At 39.6% G+C, this 27624-nt stretch overlaps 1 protein-coding gene across 1 annotated transcript in view; it reads right to left on the bottom strand.

The window, feature by feature from the left end:
• LOC111140879 (kelch like family member 3) overlaps positions 1-24280 on the bottom strand; it is a 177599-nt gene extending 153319 nt beyond the window's left edge. Inside the window, exons 1-2 of the mRNA XM_022493117.1 lie at positions 24185-24280; positions 338-420 (exon numbers count right to left, since the gene is read on the bottom strand). Coding sequence (XP_022348825.1) covers positions 338-420; positions 24185-24280 — 179 coding nt within the window. The remainder of the gene's footprint in view (positions 1-337; positions 421-24184) is intronic.
• Between the last annotated feature and the right edge of the window lie 3344 nt (positions 24281-27624).

The following is a 27624-nucleotide window of genomic DNA, read 5'->3' as shown; positions in this document are numbered from 1 at the left end:
GACTGGATCCTGGTCCCCAGGACTCAGTGGAGTTCTCCTCCCCCAATTAAATATCTCTTTGAGGTTTCTATGGTAGACTCCCCCTCCTGGATTCTTGCCTCTCTCCCCTCTTGAGACCACATAGCATGAGGACTTCAAAGAATTTACCTTTGAGGGGCGCCTGGGTGGCTCAGGTCACAATCCTGGGTTCCTGGGATCGAGCGCCACATCAGGCTCTCTGTTTGGTGGGAAGCCTGCTTCTCCCTCTCTCTCTCCCCATGCTTGTGTTCCCTCTCTCATGTCTCTCTGTCAAATAAATAAATAAGTAAATAAAATCTTCTAAAAATACATAATTTACCTTTGAAAAACAGAATCCAACTGTACTGCTTTGATCCTCCTGAGCAAAAACTCAAAGAAAGAAAGCAGAAAAGCATTCTTGGACTAGGGCAGGAAAACAGAATAAAAAGCAAATTAATATCTGAGTAAATTATCCTACCACATGTGTCTTTTTTGCTAAATTATTTGAAAGTAGATACAGAAGAGGCCTCTTTCTCCATCCCTTTCACGCTTCTGAGTTGTGCCTCCTGCAGGCACAAGTTTAAAGCAATTTCTGACTAAACTTTGAGGTCAAGAAGCATCCTGGGGCAGTTTCTTGACCAATGGTTTCAGGCAGTTTCTAGACATTGGGTGGAGGGGGCATCCTTGCTAATGTGCTTTTGCTTATCAGTTTTAGAGACCTAGAAGTGAATTATCCTATGTCCCCTAAGTCAGTGAATGAGACTACCATCTAGCTAAGCTTGCTACATGTCTTTTCTTTTTTTATATTTAAATTCAATTAGCCAAATATATTACATCATTAGTTTCAGATGTAGAGTCATTAATTCATTAGTTGCATATAACACCCAGTGCTCATCACATCACATGCCCTCCTTAATGCCCATCACCCAATCATCCCATCCCCCCACCCCCTGCAGTAACACTCAGTTTGTTTCCTATAGTTAGGAGTTTACATGTCTTTTCTCTTGACAGCTAGCCCACCACCAACTCCACACTTTCCAGACATGCTGAACTGCTTGCAGTTCTCCTAAGAAACATGCCATCTGAGCTCCAGGCTTTTGCAAACCTAACTCCCTCTGCCTAAGATAAAGCAACATGGGCTTTTTCATATTATAGTGCACACACAAAAAAGGATAAAATTTGTACAACATGCAGTGATAAACTGGAAATGATTTGGTTAATCTATACAGGCCTTGTTGAAAAGATTTTAGTAGAGAAGATATATAGTAAGATACTAAAACGTTTTCATGAGAAACTTTAGCTTGCTCATTTATACATAACTGTTCTTTTGATTTTAAAATAATTCCAAATTTTTTAAAAAGTTACAACAATAATAGTGCAAATAACATTTTCCTGGAACAGTTGAGAGTAAGTTGTCAACATGATGGATGCCCCTGGGCCTGTGTTAACACTTCAGTGTATAATTGCTATAAATAAGAACATTCTCCTACATAACCACAAGACAACCATCACACTCAGAACTAACGGTGATCCATTATTATCAACTAACCCGCAAGCCCAGTTCAAGTTTTAACATTCGTCCCAATAACATGAAAGGTTTGAGTCCAGGAACACACGTGTTTAGTTTTCACATCTGCTGAAGTCTCTTTCAATCTAGAACAGTACACCAATCTTTCCTTGACTCTGAGCACTTGAGTGTTCTGGAGAACATAAGGCCAGTTATTTTGGATCATGTCCCTCAATTTGGACTTGTCGGATATGCCCTCATCATTAGATTATTTATTGTGGGCAGGAATGTCACTGAGGTGGCATGTGTACCTGTCAGGTGGCACATGATTTCTATTTGTCTCATGATGGGTCATACTAACTTTGATCACTCAGTTAATCACTCTGTCAGATTTATCCACCACAGAGTTGATTTTACCCCTTTGTAACTACTCAGTATTTTGTAGAGAGGTATTTTGAGACTATATAATATTCCCTCTTTACCAAACTTTCATCCACTAGTTTGTAATAGTCACTGATGCTTCTTGGCTGAATTATTACTATGATGATATAAAAATGGTGATTCTCTAACTCAATTATCCATTTTACATTTATTCTCTTCACTCTAATTATATATTCAATTTTTTTAAAGATTTTATTTATTTATTTCAGAAAAAGAGAGCACGAGCGGGGAGAAGGACAGAGGGAAAGGGAGAACCAGGCTCCCCACTGAGCAGGGAGCCCAATATGGAGCTCGATCCCAGGACCCTGGGATCATGACCTGAACTGAAGGCAGACGCTTAACTGACGGAGCCACCGACACATCCCATATTCAATTGTTTATATAAGTATGGACTCATGGGTTACTATTTTATTCAATGGGTTATAACCTGATATTATCATTATTTATTTTGATGCTCAAAGTATATAGATTTGGCCACCAGAAATTCATTCAAACTGACATCTGTGTTCTTTTGACATGTTCCCATAATTCATTAAGCCCTTTTTATTTTCTTGCCTAATAAGACATTCTGGCTCATCTTGGACTTTTTCTGCCCTGTCCTGAAATGAGCTACTTCTCCAAGGAGTCTTGGTTCCTTTTAGTGGAGAATGGTACTTTGAAATCAAGATAGGGCACTAGACGTGTCCTATTTTAGGGGTACTGCTATTCTCAGAGATGGGGAATATATGTATGTATATATACACATAGTATATTATTTATACACATATATTACATGTATATTATCCACGCATTTACATCAACATTTCTCCATTTATCTATCAAACCCTGAGTTCACGTTACTTCCAATTCCAATCCAATACCAGAGTTATTACAGTTTTTTTCCTATTCCATATTTAGAATTCTATCCTCTAACAATGAAAAGCTTGGCTGCCATTATCCTCAATATATTTACTTTTTGACTCAATCCTACCTGTGTATACTCAACTTCCTGCCCTGCCCCCCACCTCTCACAAAGAAGTCCTCCTAACCCTGTTCAGACTCTGACACGTTGCTGGCCCAACACTGTTGCCACATGCCCCTCTCATGTAGATGCCCTCCTCATCCTACTGGGCTTCAGTACCCCATGGCAGATGACCACCACTTTCCTACACAGATTCCCTCCCCATCCCAATCAAGTTCTAACACATGGTGCCAGGCCAGCAAGCACCATTCTCACCCCACTTAGGTAGCCAACATTTATCAGTGAGCTACCAACTCTGCCTCCCAACCTAACTGATCTCTTTTTCTCCCTCAAGGTCCAAATTCTTGTGCCAGATCCCTACTGTCATCATCATCTTGGGCAGAAAACCTCCTCACCTCTCTTGAGCTCTCAACAACCACACAGGCTGCTACCATCCTCCCCCTCATAGACTCCCTCCATTCAGGCTCTGACATCCCAAGCCAGATAGCCCCTACCCTCCAACTTGGATGCAAATGCCTACTTTGCTCAGCCTTAATTTTTTTATTCGAATTATTTTAAAAAAGAAGAAAGGAAGGAGAGATGGAAACAGGCTACATGCAATTCCTGCTAAAGAATTTTTAATGATTATCTCTTCAATTTTTGACACTCACCATCCACAAGAAACTTTATTAATGGATAGGTAGATGAAAATTTTAATGTTTTTTATAAACATTCTAAACATGAACCTCAACTGAAACAGATGTCAAGCTAGTAGAAGACTTCCTTGGAATACTCTCAGCATCTTGCACTGGGGTAGCAAATGCTACCTTCAAAACATTTGCTATTTGCAGGGATGATGGGCCTCTGCTACATTACGAATGCCCTCTGAGGAGTTCAGCATAGGGATGGATGCTCTCTATGCTGTTCCCTGGTTGTACCTGGGTATGTCAAACACTGAGAGGGTAACATCTCCTGCATACCTATAACGCATTTGAGACACACTAATTAGATACTCCTTTCTCCTTTTTCTTCTGCTCTTTCCCTAGATAACTCTTACTCTGATTAAGAATTCAGTTTGGGAATGAGTTCAAAATCATTCATTCATTAACAATTAACAATTAACAAATATTTAGAAAGTGAAATTAAGAAAACAGTCCCATCTATAATTGCATCAAAAAGAATAAAATACCTAGTAATAAAATTAACCAAGGAGGTGAAAGACCTGTATATTGAAAACTATAAGCCACTGATGAAAAAAACTGAGGATGACACAAGTAAATGGAAAGATATTCCATGCTCATAGATTAGAAGAATAATGTTAAAATGTCCATACTACCCACAGAAATCAACAGATTCAATGCAATCCCTACCAAAATTCCCAATGGTATTTTTCACAGAAATAGAACAAAAAATCCCAAAATTTGTATCAAACCCCAGAAGACTCTGAATAGCCAAAGGAGTCTTGAGAAAGAACAAAACCAGAAGCATCATATTTCCTGATTTCAAACTATATTACAAAGCTGTAGTAATTAAAACAGCATGCTATTGGTTATAAAAACAGACACATAAACCAATAGAACAGAATAGAGACTCCAGAAATGGACCCTCAACTCTACAGTCAACTAATCTTTGACAATTCAGGAAAAAAATACCCAGTGGAAAAAAGATAGTCTCTTCAATCAATAGTGTGGGGAAAACTGGACAGCTACATACCTAAGAATGAAACTGGACCATTCTTTTACACGATACACAAAGATAAACTCAAAATGGATGAAAGACCTCAATGTGAGACAGGAATCAATCAAAATCCTAGAGGAGACCACAGGCAGTTACCTCTTCAACATCAGCCACAGCAACTTCTTTCAAGACATGTCTCCAAAAGCAAGTGAAACAAAAACAAAAATGAACTTTAGGGACTTCATCAAGATAAAAAGTTTCTGCACAACAAAGGAAACAGTCAACAAAACTAAGAGGCAACCCACAGAATAGAAGATATTCACAAATGACACTACAGACAAAGGGCTAGTATCCAAGACCTATAAAGAACTTCTCAAACTCAACACCCAAAAAACAGATAATCAAGTCAAAAAATGGGCAGAAGACATGAACAGACACTTCTCCAATAAAGACATACAAATGGCTATCAGACACATGAAAAAATGTTCAACATCATTAGCCATCAGGGAAATTCAAATCAAAACCACAATGAGATACCCCCTTACAACAGTTAAAATGGCAAAAATTAACACAACAGGAAACAATAAATTTTTTTTTAAGATTTTATTTATTTATTTGACAGAGAGAGATCACAAGTAGACAGAGAGGCAGGCAGAGAGAGAGAGAGAGGAGGAAGCAGGCTTCTTGCTGAGCAGAGAGCCCAATGTGGGACTCGATCCCAGGACCCTGAGATCATGACCTGAGCCGAAGGCAGCGGCTTAACCCACTGAGCCACCCAGGCGCCCCAGGAAACAATAAATTTTGGCAAGGATGTGGAGAAAGGGGAACCCTCTTGCACTGTTGGTGGGAATCCAAATTGGTACAGCCACGTTGGAAAACAGTATGGAGGTTCCTCAAAATGTTAAGAATAGAGCTACCCTGTGACCCAGCAATTGCACTACTAGGTTTTTACCCCAAAGATACAGATGTAGTGAAAAGAAGGGCCACATGGATCACAATGTTCATAGCAGCAAGGTCCACAACAGCCAAACTGTGGAAGAAGCTGAGATGCCCTTCAACAGATGAATGGATAAAGATGATGTGGCAAATATATACAATGGACTATTACTCGGCCATCACAAAGGATGAATACCTACCATTTACATCAACATGGATGGAACTGGGGATTATGCTAAGAGAAATAAGTCAAGCAGAGAAAGACAATTATCATATGGTTTCAGTATTATGTGGAACATAAGCAAAGCACTGAGGACCAGAGGAGAAGGGAGAGAAATCCAAAGGGGAAGAAATCAGAGAGGGAGATGAACCATGAGAAACTACAGACCCCAAGAAAAAAATCTGGGGGCTTCAGAGTGGAGGAGGGTGGGGGGTGGGAGTAATAAGGTGATGGATATTGAGGAAGGCTCATGCTGTGATGACCACTGGGTGTTATACTTAACTACTGAATCACTTAGCACTGCACCAAGGACTAACTATGCTCTACAGAGTGGCTAATTGAACATTAATTAATTAATTATTTATTTTTTTAAAAAACCCAGGGGCACCTGGGTGGCTCAGTTGGTTAAGCATCTGCCTTTGGCTCAGGTCATGATCTCAGGATCCTGGGATCGAGCCCCATGTCTGGCTCTCTGCTCAGTGGGGAGCCTGCTTCCCCCCTCTCTCTGCCTGCCTCTCTGCCTACTTGTGATCTCTCTGTCAAATAAATAAAATCTTAAAAAAAAAAAAAAAGGATAGAGGGGCGCCTGGCTGGCTCAGTGGGTCAAAGCCTCTGCCTTCGGCTCAGGTCATGATCCCAGGGTCCTGGGCTCGAGCCCTACATCAGGCTCTCTGCTCCACGGGGAGCCTGCTTCCTCCTCTCTCTCTCTCTCTGCCTGCCTTTCTGCCTACTTGTGATCTCTGTCTGTCAAATAAATAAGTAAAATCTTTAAAAAAAAAAAAAAAAAAGGATAGAAATCCCAGAAATAAACCCAGGCATGTGTGGCCAATTAATTTATGACATAAGAACCAAGAATATACAATGAGGGAGGAGTAATCTCTTTAATAAATGGTGTTAAGGAAACTGGATAGCCACAAGCAGAATGAAACAGAACAAATATCTTATATCATACACAAAAATCTTCTCAAAATGGATTAAAGATTAAATGTAAGACCTGAAACTACAAAACTCCTACAAAGAAAACACAGAGGGTAAGCTCCTTGACATCAGTCTTGGCAATGATTTTTGGGATTTGACACCAAAAGCAAAAATGAACAACTGGGAGTATATCCAATGAAAAAGCTCCTGTTGATTTCATCAACATAATGAAAAGGCAACCTGTGGAATGGGAGAACACATTCACAAGTTATATACCTGGTAAGGGATATACAAAATATATCAAGAACTCAGACAATTCAACAGAAAAAAAATCCAATTTAAAAATGAGAAAAGTTCTACCTGCCTCTCTGCCTGCTTGTGATCTCTCTGTCAAAAAATAAATAAATAAATAAATAAAAATGAGAAAAGAATCTAAATAAACATTTTTCCAAAGACAACATATAAATAGCCAACAGGTGTTTGTTAAACACATGAACAGCATACAAAAAGGTGTTCAACATTATTAATAATCATAAAAATGCAAATCAAAACCATAGGGAGCCATCATCTCATTCCTGTTAGAATGGCTAATATCAAAAAGACAAGAAATAATAAGAGTTAAAGATATGCAGGAAAAGGAACTCTTATGCACTGTTGTTGAGAATGTAAATTAGTGCAGCCACCATAGAAAACAGTGTGGAGGTACCTTAAAAATTTTAAAATAGAACTACCATACAATCTAGCAATTCTACTTCTGGGTATTTATCTGAACTCTCCAAAAGGTATCTGCACCCCAGTGTTCCTTATAGTATTATTTATAATACCCGAGACATGGAAACAACCTAAACGTCCACTGATGGATGAATGGATTTTTTTTTTTTAAGATTTTATTTATTTATTTGACAGAGAGAGATCACAAGCAGGCAGAGAGGCAGGTAGAGAGAGATGAGAAAGCAGGCTCCCTGCTGAGCAGAGAGCCCGATGCGGGGCTCGATCCCAGGACCCTGAGATCATGACCTGAGCCGAAGGCAGCGGCTTAACCCACTGAGCCACCCAGGCACCCCTGGATTTTTTTTTAAGATTTTATTTATTTATTTGACAGAGACAGAGCAGAAGCAGTAGGAGCGGCAGGCAGAGGGAGTGGAAGAAGCAGACTCCCTGCTGAGCAGAGAGCCCGATGCGGGGCTCAATCCCAGGACCCTGGGATCATCACTTGAGCTGAAGGCAGATGCTTAGCCGACTGAGACACGCAGGTACCCCAATTTAAAATGTGGTGTGTATATATGCACAATGAAATATTTTTCAGCCATAAAAAAGAAGGATATTATCTTTAGATAACATGAATGGACCATGAGGGCAATATGCTAAGTGAATTAAGTGACACACACACAAAGAACTCTGTATAATCTTGTAAGTGGAATCTTAAGATAATGCACCTCATAGATAAAGAGAAGAGACTGGTGGCTGCTAGACACAGGATGTGGGAGGGAGGAGGGGTGAAATAGATGAAGGTGGCTCAAAGGTACAAATTTCTAGTTATAGGATAAATTAAGACCTGGGGATGTAAGGTATAACATGGTGATTACAGTTAACAATACTGTACTGTATATTAAAGATGCTAAGAGAACAGATCTTAAAAATTCTCATCACAGAAAAAAAACTATAACTATGTATGGTGAAGGATGTTAACTAAACCTATTGTGGTAATCATTTCACAATATATAAATAAATCAAATTATTATTTGTACACCTAAAACTAATATAATGTTCTATGCCAACTATAATTCAATAAATAATAAATTTTTAAACAAATATTTAAGGAGAGTCTACAGAAACCATGTTACGTACCAGAAATGCATGCCTGAATAAGACAGGATTTTCAAGGATTTTATAACCGATGGAGGGGTTGCTGGAAGAGCAGACAATAAACAAACACACACAAAAAATTAGGAATGATAGGTACTAAAACATAAATGATAAGAAGTTGGCCATGTGAAGATCTTGGGGAAGAATTTCCAGGCAGAGGAAAGAGCTAGTATAAAAGCCCCAAGGAAGAAAGAAGGCCATTCGGCTGAATAATACTAACAAAGAACAGTCGGTAATGAGGGCAGAGATCTGGCAAGGGCCAAATCACGCAGGGCCTCATAGGCCAGGCAAACAAATGTAGATTTTAAGAGCAATTTTAAGAGCAACAGAAATAAATGAAGTATTTTAAACAAGGAAGTAACATGATGTGATATCTTAAATTTATATGATAACTGGCTACTCTATGAATCATGGACTGCAGAATAGAGGCAAGGAAATGAACTGAGGTCTACCACAGTAGTCCAGGGAACAGATAATGATGTCTAGGACTAAGCTCGTAGAAATGAAAGAAAGTAGATAAATTCAAATACACTAAGGTGGGCACCGTTAAAAGAAACTTGCTGAGGGACTTGATATAGGGTATAGGAAAACAGGAGGAATCAAGAATGGTTCCCAGGCTTCTGACTTAAGCAACAAGGTGGACAGGAATTCCATTTACTGAAATTTTTAAGACTGGGAGAGGAGGCAGTTCTCCATGGGTGAAAACCACGAGTTTTGTTTTGGACATGTTAAGTCTGAAATCCCCATTAGACATCTATGAAGAGTGATTAAGTAAACAACTGGATAGAGGGGTACGCACATAAGGGAAGTGTGAGAGCTAAAGATAGACATTTGGAAGCAATTTTCACATAGTATTTAAAGACACAAGACAAAATGACATGGTAAGAGTGTTTAAAGAGGATATCCCAAGAAAGAGCCCTGGGCTCTGGGTGTTATACACAAACAATGAATCATGGAACACTACATCAAAAACTAATGATGCATTGCATGGTGACTAACAAAACATAATAAAAAAAAAATAAATGAATGAGAGAAAAAAAAGACAGAGCCCTGGGGCATTCCCACATTTAATACCTTGGTGGAAGAAAAGGAGAATGAAGGGGAAGATGAGGTAAACACATGAAAGAGACTGAGAAAGAGCAGCAAGTGAGAAAGGAAAAAAAGTAGGAAATTGTAATGTCTTAGAAGCCCAAACAGGGAAGTGTTCCGCAAATGAGGGCTGCTGTAACAGAATACCATAGACTGGGTGGCCTAACCAACAGAAATTTATTTCTCTGATTCTGGAGGCTAGAATTCTGCCATCAGGGTGCCATCTCGGTCAGGGTCTTGGTAAGGGCCCTCTTCCCTCACATGGCTGAGAAAGAGAGGGCCTGATCTCTTCATTTTCTTATAAGAGAAGCAAGCCCATCATGGCGACTCCACCCTCATGACCTATACAAATCCTAATTACCTCCAAAGGCTCCACCACCAAATGCCATCACACTGGGAATTAGGGTCTCCATATACAAATCTGAGGGAAGATATAAACATTCAGTCTATAGGAGGCTGCTATAATATAAAAGATAAACAATCAAACATTAGTAAGGATATGGGAAAATTGGAGCCTTCGTACATTGCTGGTGGGAATGTGAAATGGTGTACCACTTTGGAAAACAGTCTGGAGGTTCTTTGAAAAGCTAAACATAGTGTTACCATATGAGCCAGCAATCCCACTCCTAGGGATTTTTTCAAGAGAAATGAAAACATATGTCCAAATAAAAAGTTAAACATAAAATATTCAGAGCATCATTATTATCATAAGAACCCAAAAGTGGAAACAACCTAAATGTCTATTAACTGGTGAATGGATAAATAAAATGTGGCATATTATGGGATATTATTTGGCAATGAAAAGGAATGAAATATTGGTACATGGTACAACCTGGATGAACTTTGAAAACATTCACCTAAGTGAAAGAAGTCAGACACAAAAGACCAGATATTATAGGACTCCCTTTACAAGACATGTCCAGAAGAGGCAAATCTACAGAAACAGAAAGCAGATTAGTGGTTGTGTTGGGCTGGGAGAGAGGAGGAAGGGGAAATGAGGAGTGACTACTAGTAAGTATACAGTTTCTTTTAGGGGGGACAAAAATGTGTTAACACTAGATGGTACTGATGTCTACACAATCCTGTGAATGTACTAAAAACACTGTATTATATGATTTAAACTGGTGAACCATATAGTATGTAAATTATATTTCAATAAAGCCATTAAAAAAAATTACAAGGGAGACGTTACCTAAAGCAAATACTGCTGAGAGGTCAGCTAAGATTAGAAGAGAGACCAGTGGCTTGGGTAGGATGAAGGTGATTTGTGATGTAAACCAACAAATTTTTAGCTGAATGATGGAGACAGAAGACAAAAGGGGTGGACTGAAGGGGAATGACAAATGAAGTAGCATCAAAGAAGTTTTCTTGTAAAGGGCTGCAGAGATGGGGTGATGGCGAGAGAGGGATATGGAATAAAATGAGGGTTTGTTTTCATAAGATGACAGATAATAGAGCATGTTTGTTGATGAGAATGAATCAATACAGTGGGAGAAACTGACAATGAAAGATAGCGAAGGTCTTTTGTTTAAATAAAGTCCTTGAAATGTAGATGGATTGGAAAGCACTAATGGAAAGGCTGGCATGTATTCATTTCATTGGGAAGGAAGCAGAGCACCCAGACACACACGTTGGCACACCACACACAGCGTTGGGAAAATGAGAAAGGGCTGCTAGTTTCTCCACAGAGTCTCAAGCGAAGTGATCAACTTCGAGTAAGGATGACAAAGTCTATCAATCCCATTTCTATAAAACAAAATCATCTCCCCAAAACTTAGCAGCTCAGAAGATCACGTTTTCCTCACAGTTTCCTGGATTTTCATCTTTGCCCAGAAGCCAGTTCTTAAATTTAGCTTCATTTGCTTTCTGAAGATGCTGGGAAATTTTTAGACTAATAATTCCTGGTCCCTTTGTGTTTAACCAACTTTTCTTTAACAGATCTCTCTCTTCTCTCAACATTTTACCATAAGCAGAGACTTTAAGAAGAAACCAGGCAGCAGCTTTACCATCCCACCTGGCAATTTCTTTACCTAAACCACCCAGTTCTTTATGGATATTTGCTACTTTCCACATGAACACAGCTGACAGTGTTGCTAAACTTTCCACTTCTACACAAAAAGGATCCCCTTTCCTTCCATTTCCAGTAATATTTTTGTTACTTTCCCTTAAGCTTTCACCCATGGTCTCCTGAAAAGACAAGAAGCTTCTTCTCACAGGCTCTTCAAGATGCTTCAATTTTTCTCTAACATTTTCCACAAAGTCCTTTCAGCTTCTGCCTACTGCTTCTTTCCAAAATTTTTGCATTTTTTTGGTTTATTATAAAGGAATTCCACTTTCAAGTACCAAGATCTGTAGTAGTTACTTATGACCAACTACCCCCCAAACTCAACAGCTTAAAACAACAAACAGTTACTATCTCACAGTTTCAGTGAATCAGGTATTCGCAGATGACTTACCTGGGTGATGGATTCAGGGTTTGTCAGAGGTTGTCATCGAGATGTCAGCCAGGGCTGGAGGATCTGCTTCCAAGACTGCTCACCCACAAGGCTTTTGGCCTTTGACCTCATCCTTGCCATGAGGCCCTCTCCATTGAGAAGCTTTTTACATGGCAGTTGGCTTCCTTCAGGGTGAGTGATTCCAGAGCGACAGAGAGCAAGGGAAGCCACAATGCTTCTTATGACCTAGTCTCAGAAGTCATACATAGTCATTTCTTTTTCTTCCAGTTTTGTTAAGGTATAATTGACAAATAAAATTTAATATATTAAAAGCATACAATGTGATGATTTCACATATATGGGAGGGGGGAGGAGAGAGAGAGTCACTTCTGCCGTATTAGTTTGTTTGAAACAAATCACCAGGTCCAGCCCATATTCAAGGGGGAGGGGACTTAAGCTCCACTTCTGGAAAGGAAGATTATTAAAGAATTTGTGGACATATTTTAAGCCACCAGAAAGAGGAATGAAGAAAGCCTGTGGAGAGAGAGGAGAAAGAGCTGTTTCTGAGAATGGCGGGATGAATCTAAGATTGCTGGGAAATTTAGGAGTATTTCCAGAAAATCTGGAGTTCTCAGTTATGATCTGTGATAATGAATTAAAAGAATCAATCAGCCCCCTGAATTTGTTGGCCAGGTAGAGGCCTCTATCCCATGCTCACTCTTATTATTGCTTTTATCAGACAGATTTGCAGTATTTGTTTACTTGTCAGTTTCCCCCACTAAATTATGAGACTTTCATTGTCAAGGACTGTGAACTCGCCCTCACATGATAAGCAAATCTACTTCAAACTCCTGCCTTTAGTCAAGAAAAGAGGAGGGATACGTTGAAAAAGGAAGCAGCAACACAGTCCGGAAACAGAGGAGGGTGAAAATAATAGGATAGATGGGTTCTTAAAGGGTCACAACATAACTTGGAAAGAGAGGAGCATCATTAAACTTGCTGAAGAAACTAGTTTATTACCAACCAATTCTCTAGGTTTGCCACTAGATCAAATTCAAGCTAGCTCTGCACTCCTCCCAATCCAGGCCTCCAGACCCAATTCTAACAAAACATGGGGTGTTTTCTATCTTAGTCATAACAAATTCCATCAAACCCAGTGGCTTAAAACAACACAAATTTATTATCTTACACTTTCATATGCAAGAAGTCTGACACCAGTTTCACTAGGCTATAATTAAGCTGTTAATAAGGCTGCAATCTTTTCTGGAGGCTATAGCAGAGAGAAGGTTTCTTTCTAGAGGCCACTCACACTCTCTGGCTCGTAGCCCCCTCCCTCCATCTACAAAGCCAGTCTAGATTCTTTCACACTTCAAATTTCTGGGTGTTTTTTTTTCACTCCCATCTTTGATCTCTCTCCTCAGTCCCCTTTCTCTGACTCTCTGACTACAAGAGGGAGAGGGGCCGATATGATTAAACCATACCCACCCAGATAACCCCAAATAGTCTCCCTCTCTTAAGGTCGTTGGCCTTAATCTTACCTAAAAGCACATTATGCCACATAAGGTACCACATTCACAGGTCTGGGGATAAAGATATGGACATCTTTGTGGAGGTTGTTTTTCTGCCTGGTACAAGGTGTTACAGAGATAGCAGAGGAGATGATGTCCAAATGGAAACTAAAGGAGACCACTCATACATGTCATAAACCCAACAAGCCTTTAATTAAATGCAAAAGGGAATTTGTAACTTTGATTACTCAGTTTCCTTAGCACTACACAGGAGGTCAAAAATTCTAGAAGGTGAAGCAGGACACAGGAGATAAAGAGAAGAGTGGGTACGAAATCCAGAAAATACCACAGACAGACAAATTTCTGTGCCCCAATACTACTGCTGTGATTTGGTAGTTTCAAAGTTAAACACATACAACCATATATTGCTTTTCTTCAGTAAGTTACATATCTCAAAATAGCTCCAATTCCTTGTTTTCCTTCCAAATGCAATGTTCCGTTCACAAGCCACCAGATGGCAGAGAAGAGTAGAAAATAAATTCTTAAATACAAAAAAAATCCAGAAAATAAAAACCAAAACACAACTCTTCTTATACTTGGAAAAATCCAGCCCTTTAGAGGTGGGGGGAGGTAGGGAGGACAAACTCAATCTTTTTATAGCAGAAAAGCACTTTACTTTTTAAAAAGGCTTCCAGAGACATCAATTTCACAATTTTGCTCCAGGTGATACTGGAAAAATCTGTTAAAAATGTGTACGAACATTAAAAGGATTATTCACCACGACCAAGTGGGATTTATTCCAGGGCTGCAAGGTTGGTTCAACATCCGCAAATCAATCAATGTGATACAACACATTAATAAAAGAAAGAACAAGAACCATATGATACTCTCCATAGATGCTGAAAAAGCATTTGACAAAGTACAGCATCCCTTCCTGATCAAAACTCTTCAAAGTGTAGGGATAGAGGGCACATACCTCAATATTATCAAAGCCATCTATGAAAAACCCACCGCAAATATCATTCTCAATGGAGAAAAACTGAAAGCTTTTCCGCTAAGGTCAGGAACACGGCAGGGATGTCCGTTATCACCACTGCTATTCAACATAGTACTAGAAGTCCTAGCCTCAGCAATCAGACAACAAAAGGAAATTAAAGGCATCCAAATCGGCAAAGAAGAAGTCAAACTATCACTCTTCGCAGATGATATGATACTATATGCGGAAAACCCAAAAGACTCCACTCCAAAACTGCTAGAACTTGTACAGGAATTCAGTAAAGTGTCAGGATATAAAATCAATGCACAGAAATCAGTTGCATTTCTCTACACCAACAACAAGACAGAAGAAAGAGAAATTAAGGAGTCAATCCCATTTACAATTGCACCCAAAACTATAAGATACCTAGGAATAAACCTAACCAAAGAGACTAAGAATCTATACACAGAAAACTATAAAGTACTCATGAAAGAAATTGAGGAAGACACAAAGAAATGGAAAAATGTTCCATGCTCCTGGATTGGAAGAATAAATATTGTGAAAATGTCTATGCTACCTAAAGCAATCTACACATTTAATGCAATTCCTATCAAAGTACCATCCATTTTTTTCAAAGAAATGGAACAAATAATCCTAAAATTTATATGGAACCAGAAAAGACCTCGAATAGCCAAAGCAATATTGAAAAAGAAAGCCAAAGTTGGTGGCATCACAATTCCGGACTTCAAGCTCTATTACAAAGCTGTCATCATCAAGACAGCATGGTACTGGCACAAAAACAGACACATAGATCAATGGAACAAAATAGAGAGCCCAGAAATAGACCCTCAACTCTATGGTCAACTAATCTTCGACAAAGCAGGAAAGAATATCCAATGGAAAAAAGACAGCCTCTTCAACAAATGGTGTTGGGAAAATTGGACAGCCACATGCAGAAAAATGAAATTGGATCATTTCCTTACACCACACACGAAAATAGACTCAAAATGGATGAAGGATCTCAATGTGAGAAAGGAATCCATCAAAATCCTTGAGGAGAACACAGGCAGCAACCTCTTCGACCTCAGCGCAGCAACATCTTCCTAGGAACATCGCCAAAGGCAAGGGAAGCGAGGGCAAAAATGAACTATTGGGATTTTATCAAGATCAAAAGCTTCTGCACAGCAAAGGAAACAGTTAACAAAACCAAAGACAACTGACAGAATGGGAGAAGATATTTGCAAACGACATATCAGATAAAGGGCTAGTGTCCAAAATCTATAAAGAACTTAGCAAACTCAACATCCAAAGAACAAATAATCCAATCAAGAAATGGGCAGAGGACATGAACAGACATTTCTGCAAAGAAGACATTCAGATGGCCAACAGACACATGAAAAAGTGCTCCACATCACTTGGCATCAGGGAAATACAAATCAAAACCACAATGAGATACCACCTCACACCAGTCAGAATGGCTAAAATTAACAAGTCAGGAAATGACAGATGCTGGCGAGGATGCGGAGAAAGGGGAACCCTCCTACACTGTTGGTGGGAATGCAAGCTGGTGCAACCACTCTGGAAAACAGCATGGAGGTTCCTCAAAATGTTGAAAATAGAACTACCCTATGACCCAGCAATTGCACTGCTGGGTATTTACCCTAAAGATACAAACGTAGTGATCCGAAGGGGCACGTGCACCCGAATGTTTATAGCAGCAATGTCTACAATAGCCAAACTATGGAAAGAACCTAGATGTCCATCAACAGATGAATGGATAAAGAAGATGTGGTATATATACACAATGGAATACTATGCAGCCATCAAAAGAAATGAAATCTTCCCATTTGCGACGACGTGGATGGAACTAGAGGGTATCATGCTTAGCGAAATAAGTCAATCGGAGAAAGACAACTATCATATGATCTCCCTGATATGAGGGAGAGGAGATGCAACATGGTGGGTTAAGGGGGTAGGAGAAGAGTAAATGAAACAAGAAGGGATTGGGAGGGAGACAAACCATAGGTGACTCTTAATCTCACAAAACAAACTGAGGGTTAATGGGGGGAGGGGGGTTGGGGGGGTGGGATTATGGACATTGGGGAGGGTATGTGCTATGGTGAGTGCTGTGAAGTGTGTAAACCTGGCGATTCACAGACCTGTACCCCTGGGGATAAAAATATATTATATGTTTATAAAAAATAAAATTAAAAAAAAAATGTGTACGAAGACAGTGGAGCCAAGATTAACTCAAAACAGTTAAGCAAACTTGTAAGTTGAGGAAAAAACTAAGAATCACTTTAAACTTAAGAAGAAAAAAATATAAATAAACTTAAGAAGAAGCTCCCAAGGATCGAAGCAAGATGGCGGAGGAATAGCAGACTGAAATGCCATCGGGTCCCAGGAGTTCAGCTCGATAGTTATCAAACCATTCCAAACACCTACATACTCAACAGAAGATAGCAGAGGCGAAGAGCGGCAAGTCTAGGAACAGAAAATCGACCACTTTCTGTAAGGGAGAACATGCAGAGACGTGAATCCAAAACGATGGGAAGATAGACCATGATGGGAGGGGCTGACTCCCAGCAAGCAGTGGAGCAATCAAGCACAAAATCAGAACTTTTAAGAAGTCTGCTCCATTGAGGGACATCCCTCCAGAAGCTGAGCAGGGGTGGAGCCCTCATGGGGACAGTGTGGTCTCATATCCCACGGGGTCATAGAAAGGCTGGGAGTATCTGAGTGTGGTAGAGCCCCCAGGTATTGGAGTGGGGAAGTCAACTACAGAGACCAAGACAAACAGTGCACTCTCAGCTTGGGGTTACCTTAAACCATGATCCAAGGCACAGTCTGGCCACTGCTCTTCGAGCAGTGACCCCCACAAGTGGCAGATCTGGAGAGACCCCCTCCTTCCTCCTCCGGGAGGAGTGGTGCAGTAGTGCGCAGCAAGAATCTACTGGATTTGGAGACTCCAAACAGGGCCACATACCAGACAGAAATGCTCAGTCACAGGCCAGGTGAGCACAGAGCATGGCCAGAGAACAGGGAGATAGGAGGGATTGACTGCTTTTCTCTGAGGGCGCACTAAGGAGTGGGGCCTCCAGGGCTTGGCTCCTCCAGGCTGGGGACTGGGAGGCTGCCATTTTCATTCCCGACCTCCAAAGCTGTACAGAAAGTGTTCAGGTAAAAAAAGCTACTGAGAGCGAACCTCAGCAGATTACTTAGCCTGGCCTCTGGCAAGAGTGGTGCAATTCCGCCTTGGGAAAAGACTATGAAGAATCACTGCAACAGGCCCCTCTCCCCTAGAAGATCAGCAAGAACATCCAGCCAAGACCAAGTTCACCAATCTACCAGAATGGTGGAACTCCAGAGCTAGGGGAAAGCAACACATAGAATTCATGGCTTTTTTCACCATGATCCTTTAGTCTTGCAAAGTTAAATTTTTTAATTTTACCTTTTTTCTTATTCTATTTCTTTTAACTTTTCCACGTTCTTCTTTCAGCACTTTTATTTTTTTTTTTTATATTTTATTTATTTATTTGACAGACAGAGATCACAAGTAGGCAGAGAGGCAGGCAGAGATAGAGGAGGAAGCAGGCTCTCCACTGAGCAGAGAGCCCGATGTGGGGCTTGATCCCAGGACTCTGGGATCATGACATGAGCCGAAGGCAGAGGCTTAACCCACTGAGCCACCCAGGAGCCCCCTTTCAGCACTTTTAAACTAGTTTATCTTAACAATAACTTTTTTTAAAAAAATCTTTTAAAATCTTCAGTTATACTCATATTTTATCCCTTCATTGTATTTAACCTTATTTTTTGTATACATATAGGTTTTTTTTCTTTAAAATTTTGGGATACAATTTCCTCTAATAGATCAAAATATACCGTAAATCTAGCACTTGGCTTTATTCTAGTCTCCAGCCTGATCACAATGTCTCTTTTTTTTTTCTTTTTCCAACCAAATTATCTTATCAATTCCTTTTCTAGAATTTTTTTAAATTTTCATCTTTACAGTCATATCCCATCCCTTCACATGTTTACTCATTTTTGTATATATATATATATATATATATATATATATATGTTTTTCTTTCTTTAAAATTTTGAGAGAGAGTTTCTTAAAAGGGACCAGAATACACCCAAAGTCAAGTGGGTGGCTATGTTCTACTCACCATTCTAATATATACATATTTTTTATATTTTATATTTTTTTCATTTTTATTTCTTTTTTCCCCCTTCCTTCTCCTGCTGGTTCTGGGTTTCTTCTGATTTGGATAGCGTACATTTTTCTGGGCCTCTGCCACCCTTTTAGTATTTTATTCTCTCATTCATATATTCTTATCTGGATAAAATGACAAGGCGGAAAAACTCACCACAAAAAAAAAAAAAAAAAAAAAGAACAAGAGGCAGTACCAACAGCTAGGGACCTAATCAATACGGACATTGGTAATATGTCAGAACTAGAGTTCAGAACGATGATTCCAAAGTGCTAGCTGGGCTTGAAAAAGGCATGGAAGATATTAGAGAAAACCTGTCTGGAGAAATAAAAGCCCTTTCTGGAGAAATAAGAGAACTAAAATCTAACCAACTTGAAGTTAAAAAAAAAAAGCTATTAATGAGGTGCAATAAAAAATGGAGGCTCTTACTGCTAGGACAAATGAGGCAGAAGAGAAAATTAATGATAAATAGGAGACCAAATGACAGAAAATAAAGAAGTTGAGCAAAAGAGAGACAAACAACTACTGGACCATTAAGGGAGAATTCGAGACATAAGTGATACCATAAGACAAAACAATATTAGAATAATTGGGATTCCAAGGGGCGCCAGGGTGGCTCAGTGGGTTAAAGCCTCTGCCTTCAGCTCAGGTCATGATCCCAGGGTCCTGGGATTGAGCCCCGAATCGGGCTGTCTGCTCAAGCAGGGAGCCTGCTTCCTCCTCTCTCTCTCTCTCTCTCTCTCTCTCTCTCTCTCTCTACCTGCCTCTCTGCCTACTTGTCTGTCAAATAAATAAATAAAATCTTTAAAAAAAAGAAGAAGAAGAATTGGGATTCCAGAAGAAAAAGAAAGAGAGAGCAGCAGAAGGTATACAGAAGCAAATTATAGTACAGAATTTCCCTAATACGTCAAAGGGAACAAGCATCAAAATCCAGGAGGCACAGAGAACCCCCCCTCAAAATCAATAAAAATGGGTCATCATCTAATAGTAAAACTTACAAGTCTTAGTGACAAAGAGAAAATCCTGAAAGCAGCTCAGGACAAGAAGCCTGTAACATACAATGGTAGAAATATTAGATTGGCAGCAGACCTACCCACAGAGACCTGGCAGGCCAGAAAGAATTAGCATGATATATTCAGAGCACTAAATGAGAAAAGTATGCAGCCAAGAATACTATATCCAGCTAGCCTATCACTGAAAATAGAAGGAGGATAAAAAGCTTCAGGACAAACAAAAATTAAAAGAATTTGCAAACACCAAACCAGCCCTACAGGAAATATTGAAAGGGGTCCTCTAAGCAAAGAGAGAGCTTAAAAGTAGTAGACCTGAAAGGAACAGAGACAATATACAGTAACAGTCACCTTACAGGCAATACAATGACACTAAATTCTTACCTTTCAATAGTTACCCAGAATGTAAATGGACTAAATGCCCCAATAAAAACACACAGGGTATCAGAATGGACAAAAAAACAAAACCCATTGATAATGCTGTCTACAAGAAACTCATTTTAGAACCAAAGACACCTCCAGATTTCAAGTGAGGGGGTAGAAAACAATTTACCATGCTAATGGACATCAAAAGGAAGCTGGGGTAGCAATCCTTGTATCACATAAATTAGATTTTAAGTCAAAGACTATAATGAGAGATGAGTAAGGACACTATATTATACTTAAAGGGTCTGTCCAACAAGAAGATCTAACGAGGTTAAATATCTATGCTCCTAACATGGGAGCAGCCAATTATATAAACCAATTAATAACAAAATCAAAGAAACAAATCGACAATAATACAATAGTAGGGGACTTTAACAACCCCCTCACTGAAATGGACAGATCATCCAAGCAAAAGATCAACAAGGAAATAAAGGCCTTAAATGATACACTGGACCAGATGGACATCACAGATATATTCAGAACATTCCATCCCAAAGCAACAGAATACACATTCTTCTCTAGTGCACATGGAACATTCTCTGGAATAGATCACATCCTGGGTCATAAATCAGGTCTCAAACAGTACCAAAAGATTGGGATCATTCCCTGCATATTTTCAGACCACAATGCTCTGAAGCTAGAACTCAAATACAAGAGGAAAGTTGGAAAGAACTCAAATACATGGAGGCTAAAGAGCATCCTACTAAAGAATGAATGAGTCAACCAGGAAATTCACAAAAACAAATGAAAATTAAAGGACTCAAATGAAGAAAATCATGAATGAAAGAGGAGAAATCACAACCAACACCAAAGAAATACAATTACAAGAACATATTATGAGCAACTATACACCAGCAAACAACAATCTGGAAGAAATGGATGCATTCCTAGAGATGTATACACTACCAAAACTGAACCAGGGAGATATAGAAAACTTGAACAGACCCATAACCAGTAAGGAGATTGAAAAAGTCATCAAAAGTCTCCCAACAAACAAGAGACAGATGGCTTCCCAGGGGAATTCTACCAAACATTTAAAGAAGAATTAATACATATTCTCCTGAAACTGTTCCAAAAAATAGAAATGGAAGGAAACTTCCAAACTCATTTTATGAGGTCAGCATTACCTTGATCCCAAAACCAAAGACCCCATCAAAAAGGAGAATTACAGACCAATATCCTTGATGATCACAGATGCAAAAATTCTCACCAAAATACTAGCCCACAGGATCCAACAGCACATTAAAAGGATTATTCACCACGACCAAGTGGGATTTATTCCTGGGCTGCAAGTTTGGTTCAACATCTGCAAATCAATGTGATACAATGCATTAATAAAAGAAAGAACAAGAACCATATGATCCTCTCAATAGATGCTGAAAAAGCATTTGACAAAGTACAGCATCCTTTCTTGATCAAAACTCTTCACAGTGTAAGCACAGAGGGTACCTACCTCAATATCATCAAAGCCATCTATGAAAAACCCACACCAAATATCATTCTCAATGGGGAAAAACTGACAGCTCTTCCCCTAAGGTCAGGAATACAGCAAGGATATCCACTACCACTGCTGCTGTTCAACATAGCACTAGAAGTCCTAGCCTCAGCAATCAGACAACAGAAAGAAATAAAAGGCATCTAAATCGGCAAGGAAGTAGTCAAATTCTCACTCTTTGCAGATGATATGATCCTTTATGTGGAAAACCCAAAGGACTCCACTTCAAAACTGCTAGAACTAATACAGGAATTCAGTAAAGTGTCAGGATGTAAAATCAATGCACAGAAATCAGTTGCATTTCTATACACCAACAACAAGACAGAAGAAAGAGAAATTAAGGAGTCAATTCCATTTACAATTGCACCCAAAACCATAAGATACCTAGGAATAAACCTAACCAAAGAAGCAAAGAATCTGTACTCAAAAACTAGAAAGTACTCATGAAAGAAATTGAGGAAGACATAAGGAAATGGAAAAGCGTTCCATACTCATGGATTGGAAGAACAAGTGTTGTGAAAATGTCTATGCTACCTAAAGCATCTACACATTTAATGCAATCCCTATCAAAATACCATCCATTTTTTTTCAAAGAAATGGAACAAAAAGTCCTAAAATTTATATGGAACCAGAAAAGACCCCGAATAGCCAGAGGAATGTTGAAAAAGAAAGCCAGAGTTGGTGGCATCACAATTCCAGACTTCAAGCTCTATTACAAAGCTGTCATCATCAAAACAGTATGGTACTGGCACAAAAACAGACACATACATCAATGAAACAGAACAGAGAGCCCAGAAATAGACCCTCAACTCTATGGTCAACTAATCTTTGACAAAGCAGGAAAGAATGTCCAATGGAAAAAAGACAGTCTCTTCAACAAATGGTGTTGGGAAAATGGGACAGCCACATGCAGAAGAATGAAACTGGACCATTTCCTTACACCACACACAAAAAGAGACTCAAATGGATGAAAGACCTCAATGTAAGACAGGAACCCATCAAAATCCTTGAGGAGAACACAGGCAGCAACCTCTGCAACCTCAGCCACAGCAACTTCTTCCTAGGAACATCACCAAAGGCAAGGGAAGCAAAGCAAAAATGAACTATTGGGACTTCATCAAGATCAAAAGCTTTTGGCACAGCAAAGGAATCAGTCAACAAAACCAAAAGACAACTGACAGAATGGGAGAAGAGATTTGCAAACGACATATCTGATAAAGGGCTAGTATCCAAAATCTATAAAGAATTTATCAAACTCAACACCCAGAGAACAAATAATAAAATCAAGAAATGGGCAGAGGACACGAACAGACATTTCTGCAAAGACATCCAGATGGCCAACAGACACAGGAAAAAGTGCTCCATATCACTTGGCATCAGGGAAATACATATCAAAACCACAATGAGATACCACCTCATGCCAGTAAGAATGGCTAAAATTAACGAGTCAGGAAAGGACAGATGCTGGCAAGGATGCAGAGAAAGGGAACCCTCCTACACTGTTGGTGGGAATGCAAGCTGGTGCAGCCACTCTGGAAAACAGCATGGAGGTTCCTACTGGGTATTTACCCTAAAGATATAAATGTAGGGAACTGCAGGGGCACGTGCACCCCAATGTTTATAGCAGCAATGTCCACAATAGCCAAACTGTGAAAAAAACCTAAATGGCCATCAAGAGATGAATGGATAAAGAAGAGGTGGTATATATATACAATGGAATACTATGCAGCCATCAAAAGAAATAAAATCTTTTTTATTTAAAGATTTTATTTATTTATTTGTCAGAGAGAGAGAGGGAGAGAGAGCGAGCACAGGCAGACAGAATGGCAGGCAGAGGGAGAAGCAGGCTCCCTGACGAGCAAGGAGCCCGATGTGGGACTCGATCCCAGGACGCTGGGATCATGACCTGAGCCGAAGACAGCCGCCCAACCAACTGAGCCACCCAGGCGTCCCAAAAGAAATAAAATCTTGCCATTTGCAACGACATGGATGGAACGAGAGGGTATTATGCTGAGCAAAATAAGTCAACCAGAGAAAGATCATTGTCACAGGATCTCTCTGATATGAGGAATTTGAGAGGCAGGGTCGGGGGGCCATGGGGGATAGGGAAGGAAAAAATGAAACAAGATGGGATCGGAAGGGAGACAAACCATAAGAGATTCTTAATCTCACAAAACAAACTAAGGGTTGCTGACGGGAGGAGGGTAGGGAGAGGGGGGTTGGGTTATGGACATTGGGGCTGGTATGTGCTTTGGTGAGTGCTGTGAAATGTGTAATTCTGACAACTCACAGACCTGTACCCCTGGGGCAAATAATACATTATATGTTAATAAAATAATTAATTTAAAAAATAAAGAAGCTCCCAAAACCAAACAAAAAGGTAAAAAAAAAAAAAAAAAAAAAAACACCAAAAAACCCTGCCTCGGCCCTGTGCCTCCCTGAGGACACTCAACTGCTGCCTCCTGGTCATCCCCACTCAGTCGTCCCTCAGACACCTCACATTCAACTTGTCCCACACAGGGAACTCACCGTCCTCCTTCCACACTTCCTCTTCCTCCTGTTGTCTACTTCAGTGAAGAGTATTCTCATCCACCTCATTGCCAAATTTAGAAACCTGAAAGCCATCCTTGTTGCTTTGACAAACTTCCACCTGCCAACAGTGAGTATTTTATCATTCCTTTTCTTCATGGACTGGTTTGGAAATAATGCACTGGTTCTACCTCTTGTAGTAGTTACCCTAGAAACAACTGTGTGCATATTTACTCTACTAAAGCCAAAGCTAGAGAGTATCTTTACCAACTATTTTCAGATGATATGAGGATCTTTTAAAATGCACTAGCCCCCTCCCAGATTAAATCATGGCTGTTATTACTGGTGTGCATTTTACTTATTTAACCACACTGGGACATTATTATTGCTGGCTTTACAGTGTCTACCCATATACTTGCCACCTTCTTTGCTCTTCTTTCCTTCTTGCACATCAGCTCCTCCCTCAAGGATCACTCTCCTTTTGTCTCAAGTTCACTCTTCAGAATTTCCTATAGGTAGCATCTGCTAGAGATCAACTCTCTCGGCTTTCAGTTTATCAGGTTTTGTCTATTATTCTTTCACCCTCATTCATGAAAGATATCTTTAATTCCAGTTCTACATCGGCAGATATTTTATGTGAGCCCTTTCAAGATACCATTCCACTATCACCTGATTTGCATTGTTGCTGTTAGGAAGTTAACTATTAACCCAACTACTGCTCCTTTGAAGTCATCCACTCTGTTCCTCTGGTGCTTCTGAGATTTTGTTTTCTTTGTCTATTTTTGTAGTTTCTGTAATGTGACTTGGGTAGATTTCTTTTTATTTATACTATTTGGGATTCTTTAATTCATTCTAAAAGAGTTTCAGTCATTACATCTTCAAATATTGCCTCTGCCCCATTCTTTCTCAACTTTTCTTATGTAATCCCAACTAAATGAATAAATCCTCTTACTCTATCCACCATACATCTTAATTCCACTTCTGTGTTTTCCATCTTTTTTTGGTCTCTCTTAAAAGCATTCCTGGTAGTATCTACAGATCTACGTTCTAGTTCACTAATTCTCTCTTAAGCTTTGATCAATCTTCTGTCAAACTGTTAAGCTGAATTTTTTTTTTTTAGGTTATATACTTATCATTTCTTGAAGCTCTATTTGGTTCTTTTTCAAATATTTTCTGCTCCTTTTTATAATTTTCTATTTCCTGAAGACAATTTTAGGCTTGTATTTTGTCTTTTTTAATATTGTAAGCATGGTTATATTGGCCATGGAAGAATAGGTTATGCGGCAACAATAAATGACAAATATCCCAGTGGCTTACGACCACAAACATTTGTTTTGTGCTTTCTGTGTTCACCGTGGGTCAGCACTTCAGCTGATATCTTCTTTGCTATGGGACCAAGACTGGCAAGTAAGCCATTATCTGAAACCTTAATGCCTGTCATAGGAGAAAGCAAAGAGACTTATTACAAAGCACAAGGTAATCCTTAAATCTTCTGAAAGAGGCAATATACATCACTTCTGTTTATTTTGAGTAGAATCCTCTTGTAAAGATGGGTACCAAATTCCATAAATAATTTTAAAAAACATCACAGCCCATGCTTCTTATTACTAAATATTCAGTTCCCATCCCATCACATACTAAATACTTACCTCCTCCCCAACAGGGAAGACCCTAGGGTCCCACACAGTCACTGCTCTGAGCTCAAAGTCCAAGATCTCAGATGTGTTCATTTCAATATTAGATCTAGAAGAGGTTCATTTTTAACCTAGATGCCTGTTAACTAGTAATCCAAGTTATCTGTTTCACCCCACCCCAATATATATACATGAGAGTAGAACAGGGTCAGGATAATTACAATAAAACTCTCATTTGGAAGGATAAAGATGGAAGACACAATTCTAAATCCCAATGGGCAGACAATTACAAGCATTCCTATTCTAGGAAAGTGGAATATTTCTTGAATAGGTCTTCTTTTCTCTAATTAGGAGTGACTCCCTAAAACACGGCTCACCATGGCCCTCGGTTCTGCCCTCTGGCAAGGTGTTCCTTATCAATTATTATTAGTCATTATGAAGAGGGCCTTGGAAAATATGCCCTGTTTGGGGACTTGGAAGCTTTCTCTACATGTTTCCTTCCCATTGAATTGTGGGGCCACCAATTTCAGACTCTGAATGCAGGCCGGTGGTACTTTTGATGAACAATTCTTTCTCAAAAACACACTTGATTTTTTATTTTAATCAGCTCCCTATACTAATAACCATACTCATAATTCCTTTTTTTTTTAAAGATTTTATTTATGGGGGGGCCTGGATGTCTTAGTCAGTTACTTGTCTACCTTCAGCTCAGGTCATGATCCCAGGATCCTGGGATCCAGCCGCACATTGGGCTCCCTGCTTAGCGGGGAGTCTGCTTCTCCCCCTTCCTCTGCCCCTTCGCCTGTAATTGTGAGTTCACTCTTTCTCTCTCTCTCCCTCTCTTTCAAATAATCTTTTTTTTTTTTATTTGAGAGAGAGAGACAGAGAGAGAGAGCATGAAAGGGGAGAAGAGCATGAGAGAGGAGAAGGTCAAAGGGAGAAGCAGACTCCCCGTGGAGCTGGGAACCTGATGCGGGACTCGATCCCAGGACTCCAGGATCACGACCCTAGCTGAAGGCAGCCACCCAACCAATTGAGCTAACCAGGCACCCTAAATAACTAAATAATCTTTAAAAAAAAAAAAAAAAAGAACAAAATAGATAGCCAGAAATAGAACTATACATATGTAAACCCTTGATAAATGACAGAGATGCCACTGAAAAGTAGTGAGAAAAAGACTGCCTTTTTAATAAAAAGTTCTGGGATAGTCAAGTGTCTATGAGAATAAAATGAAATTGTATTTCTAACTTACACCATAAAAATATCAATTTCAAGTAGATTATAAACCTAACTGTGAAAGTCAAAACTGAAAAATTTGGGGGGATAATGGATGACTCAGTCACCTAAGCTTCCTACTCTTGATTTCAGCTCAAGTCATGATTGCAGCATCATGAAATAGAGCCCCATGTCGGGCTCCATGCTCAGTGAAGGGTCTGCTTGGGATTCTCTCTCCCTTTGCCCCTCCCCCTACCATGCATGGGCACATGATCCCTCTCTCTTAAATAAATAAACCTTAAAAAAAAAAAAAAAGCTGGGGCACCTGGGTGGCTCAGTGGGTTGGAGCCTCTGCCTTCGGCTCAGGTTGTGACCTCAGGGTCCTGGGATCTAGCCCTGCATCAGGCTCTTTGCTTGGCGGGGAGCCTGCTTCCCCTTCTCTCTCTCTACCTGCCTCTCTGCCTACTTTTGATCTCTGCCTGTCAAATAAACAATAAAATCTTTTTTTAAAAAAAAGCTGAAAAGCTTTTAAAAGACTGTACAGCAGAATATCTTCATGACCTCAGGACAGGGAAGAATTTCTTAAGCAAG

The sequence above is a fragment of the Enhydra lutris genome, unplaced genomic scaffold (assembly GCF_002288905.1).
Source record: "Enhydra lutris kenyoni isolate GAN:26980312 unplaced genomic scaffold, ASM228890v2 scaffoldscaffold5, whole genome shotgun sequence".
In the NCBI taxonomy this organism is placed as follows: domain Eukaryota; kingdom Metazoa; phylum Chordata; class Mammalia; order Carnivora; family Mustelidae; genus Enhydra; species Enhydra lutris.
This window is presented reverse-complemented; position numbering and strand designations above follow the sequence as displayed.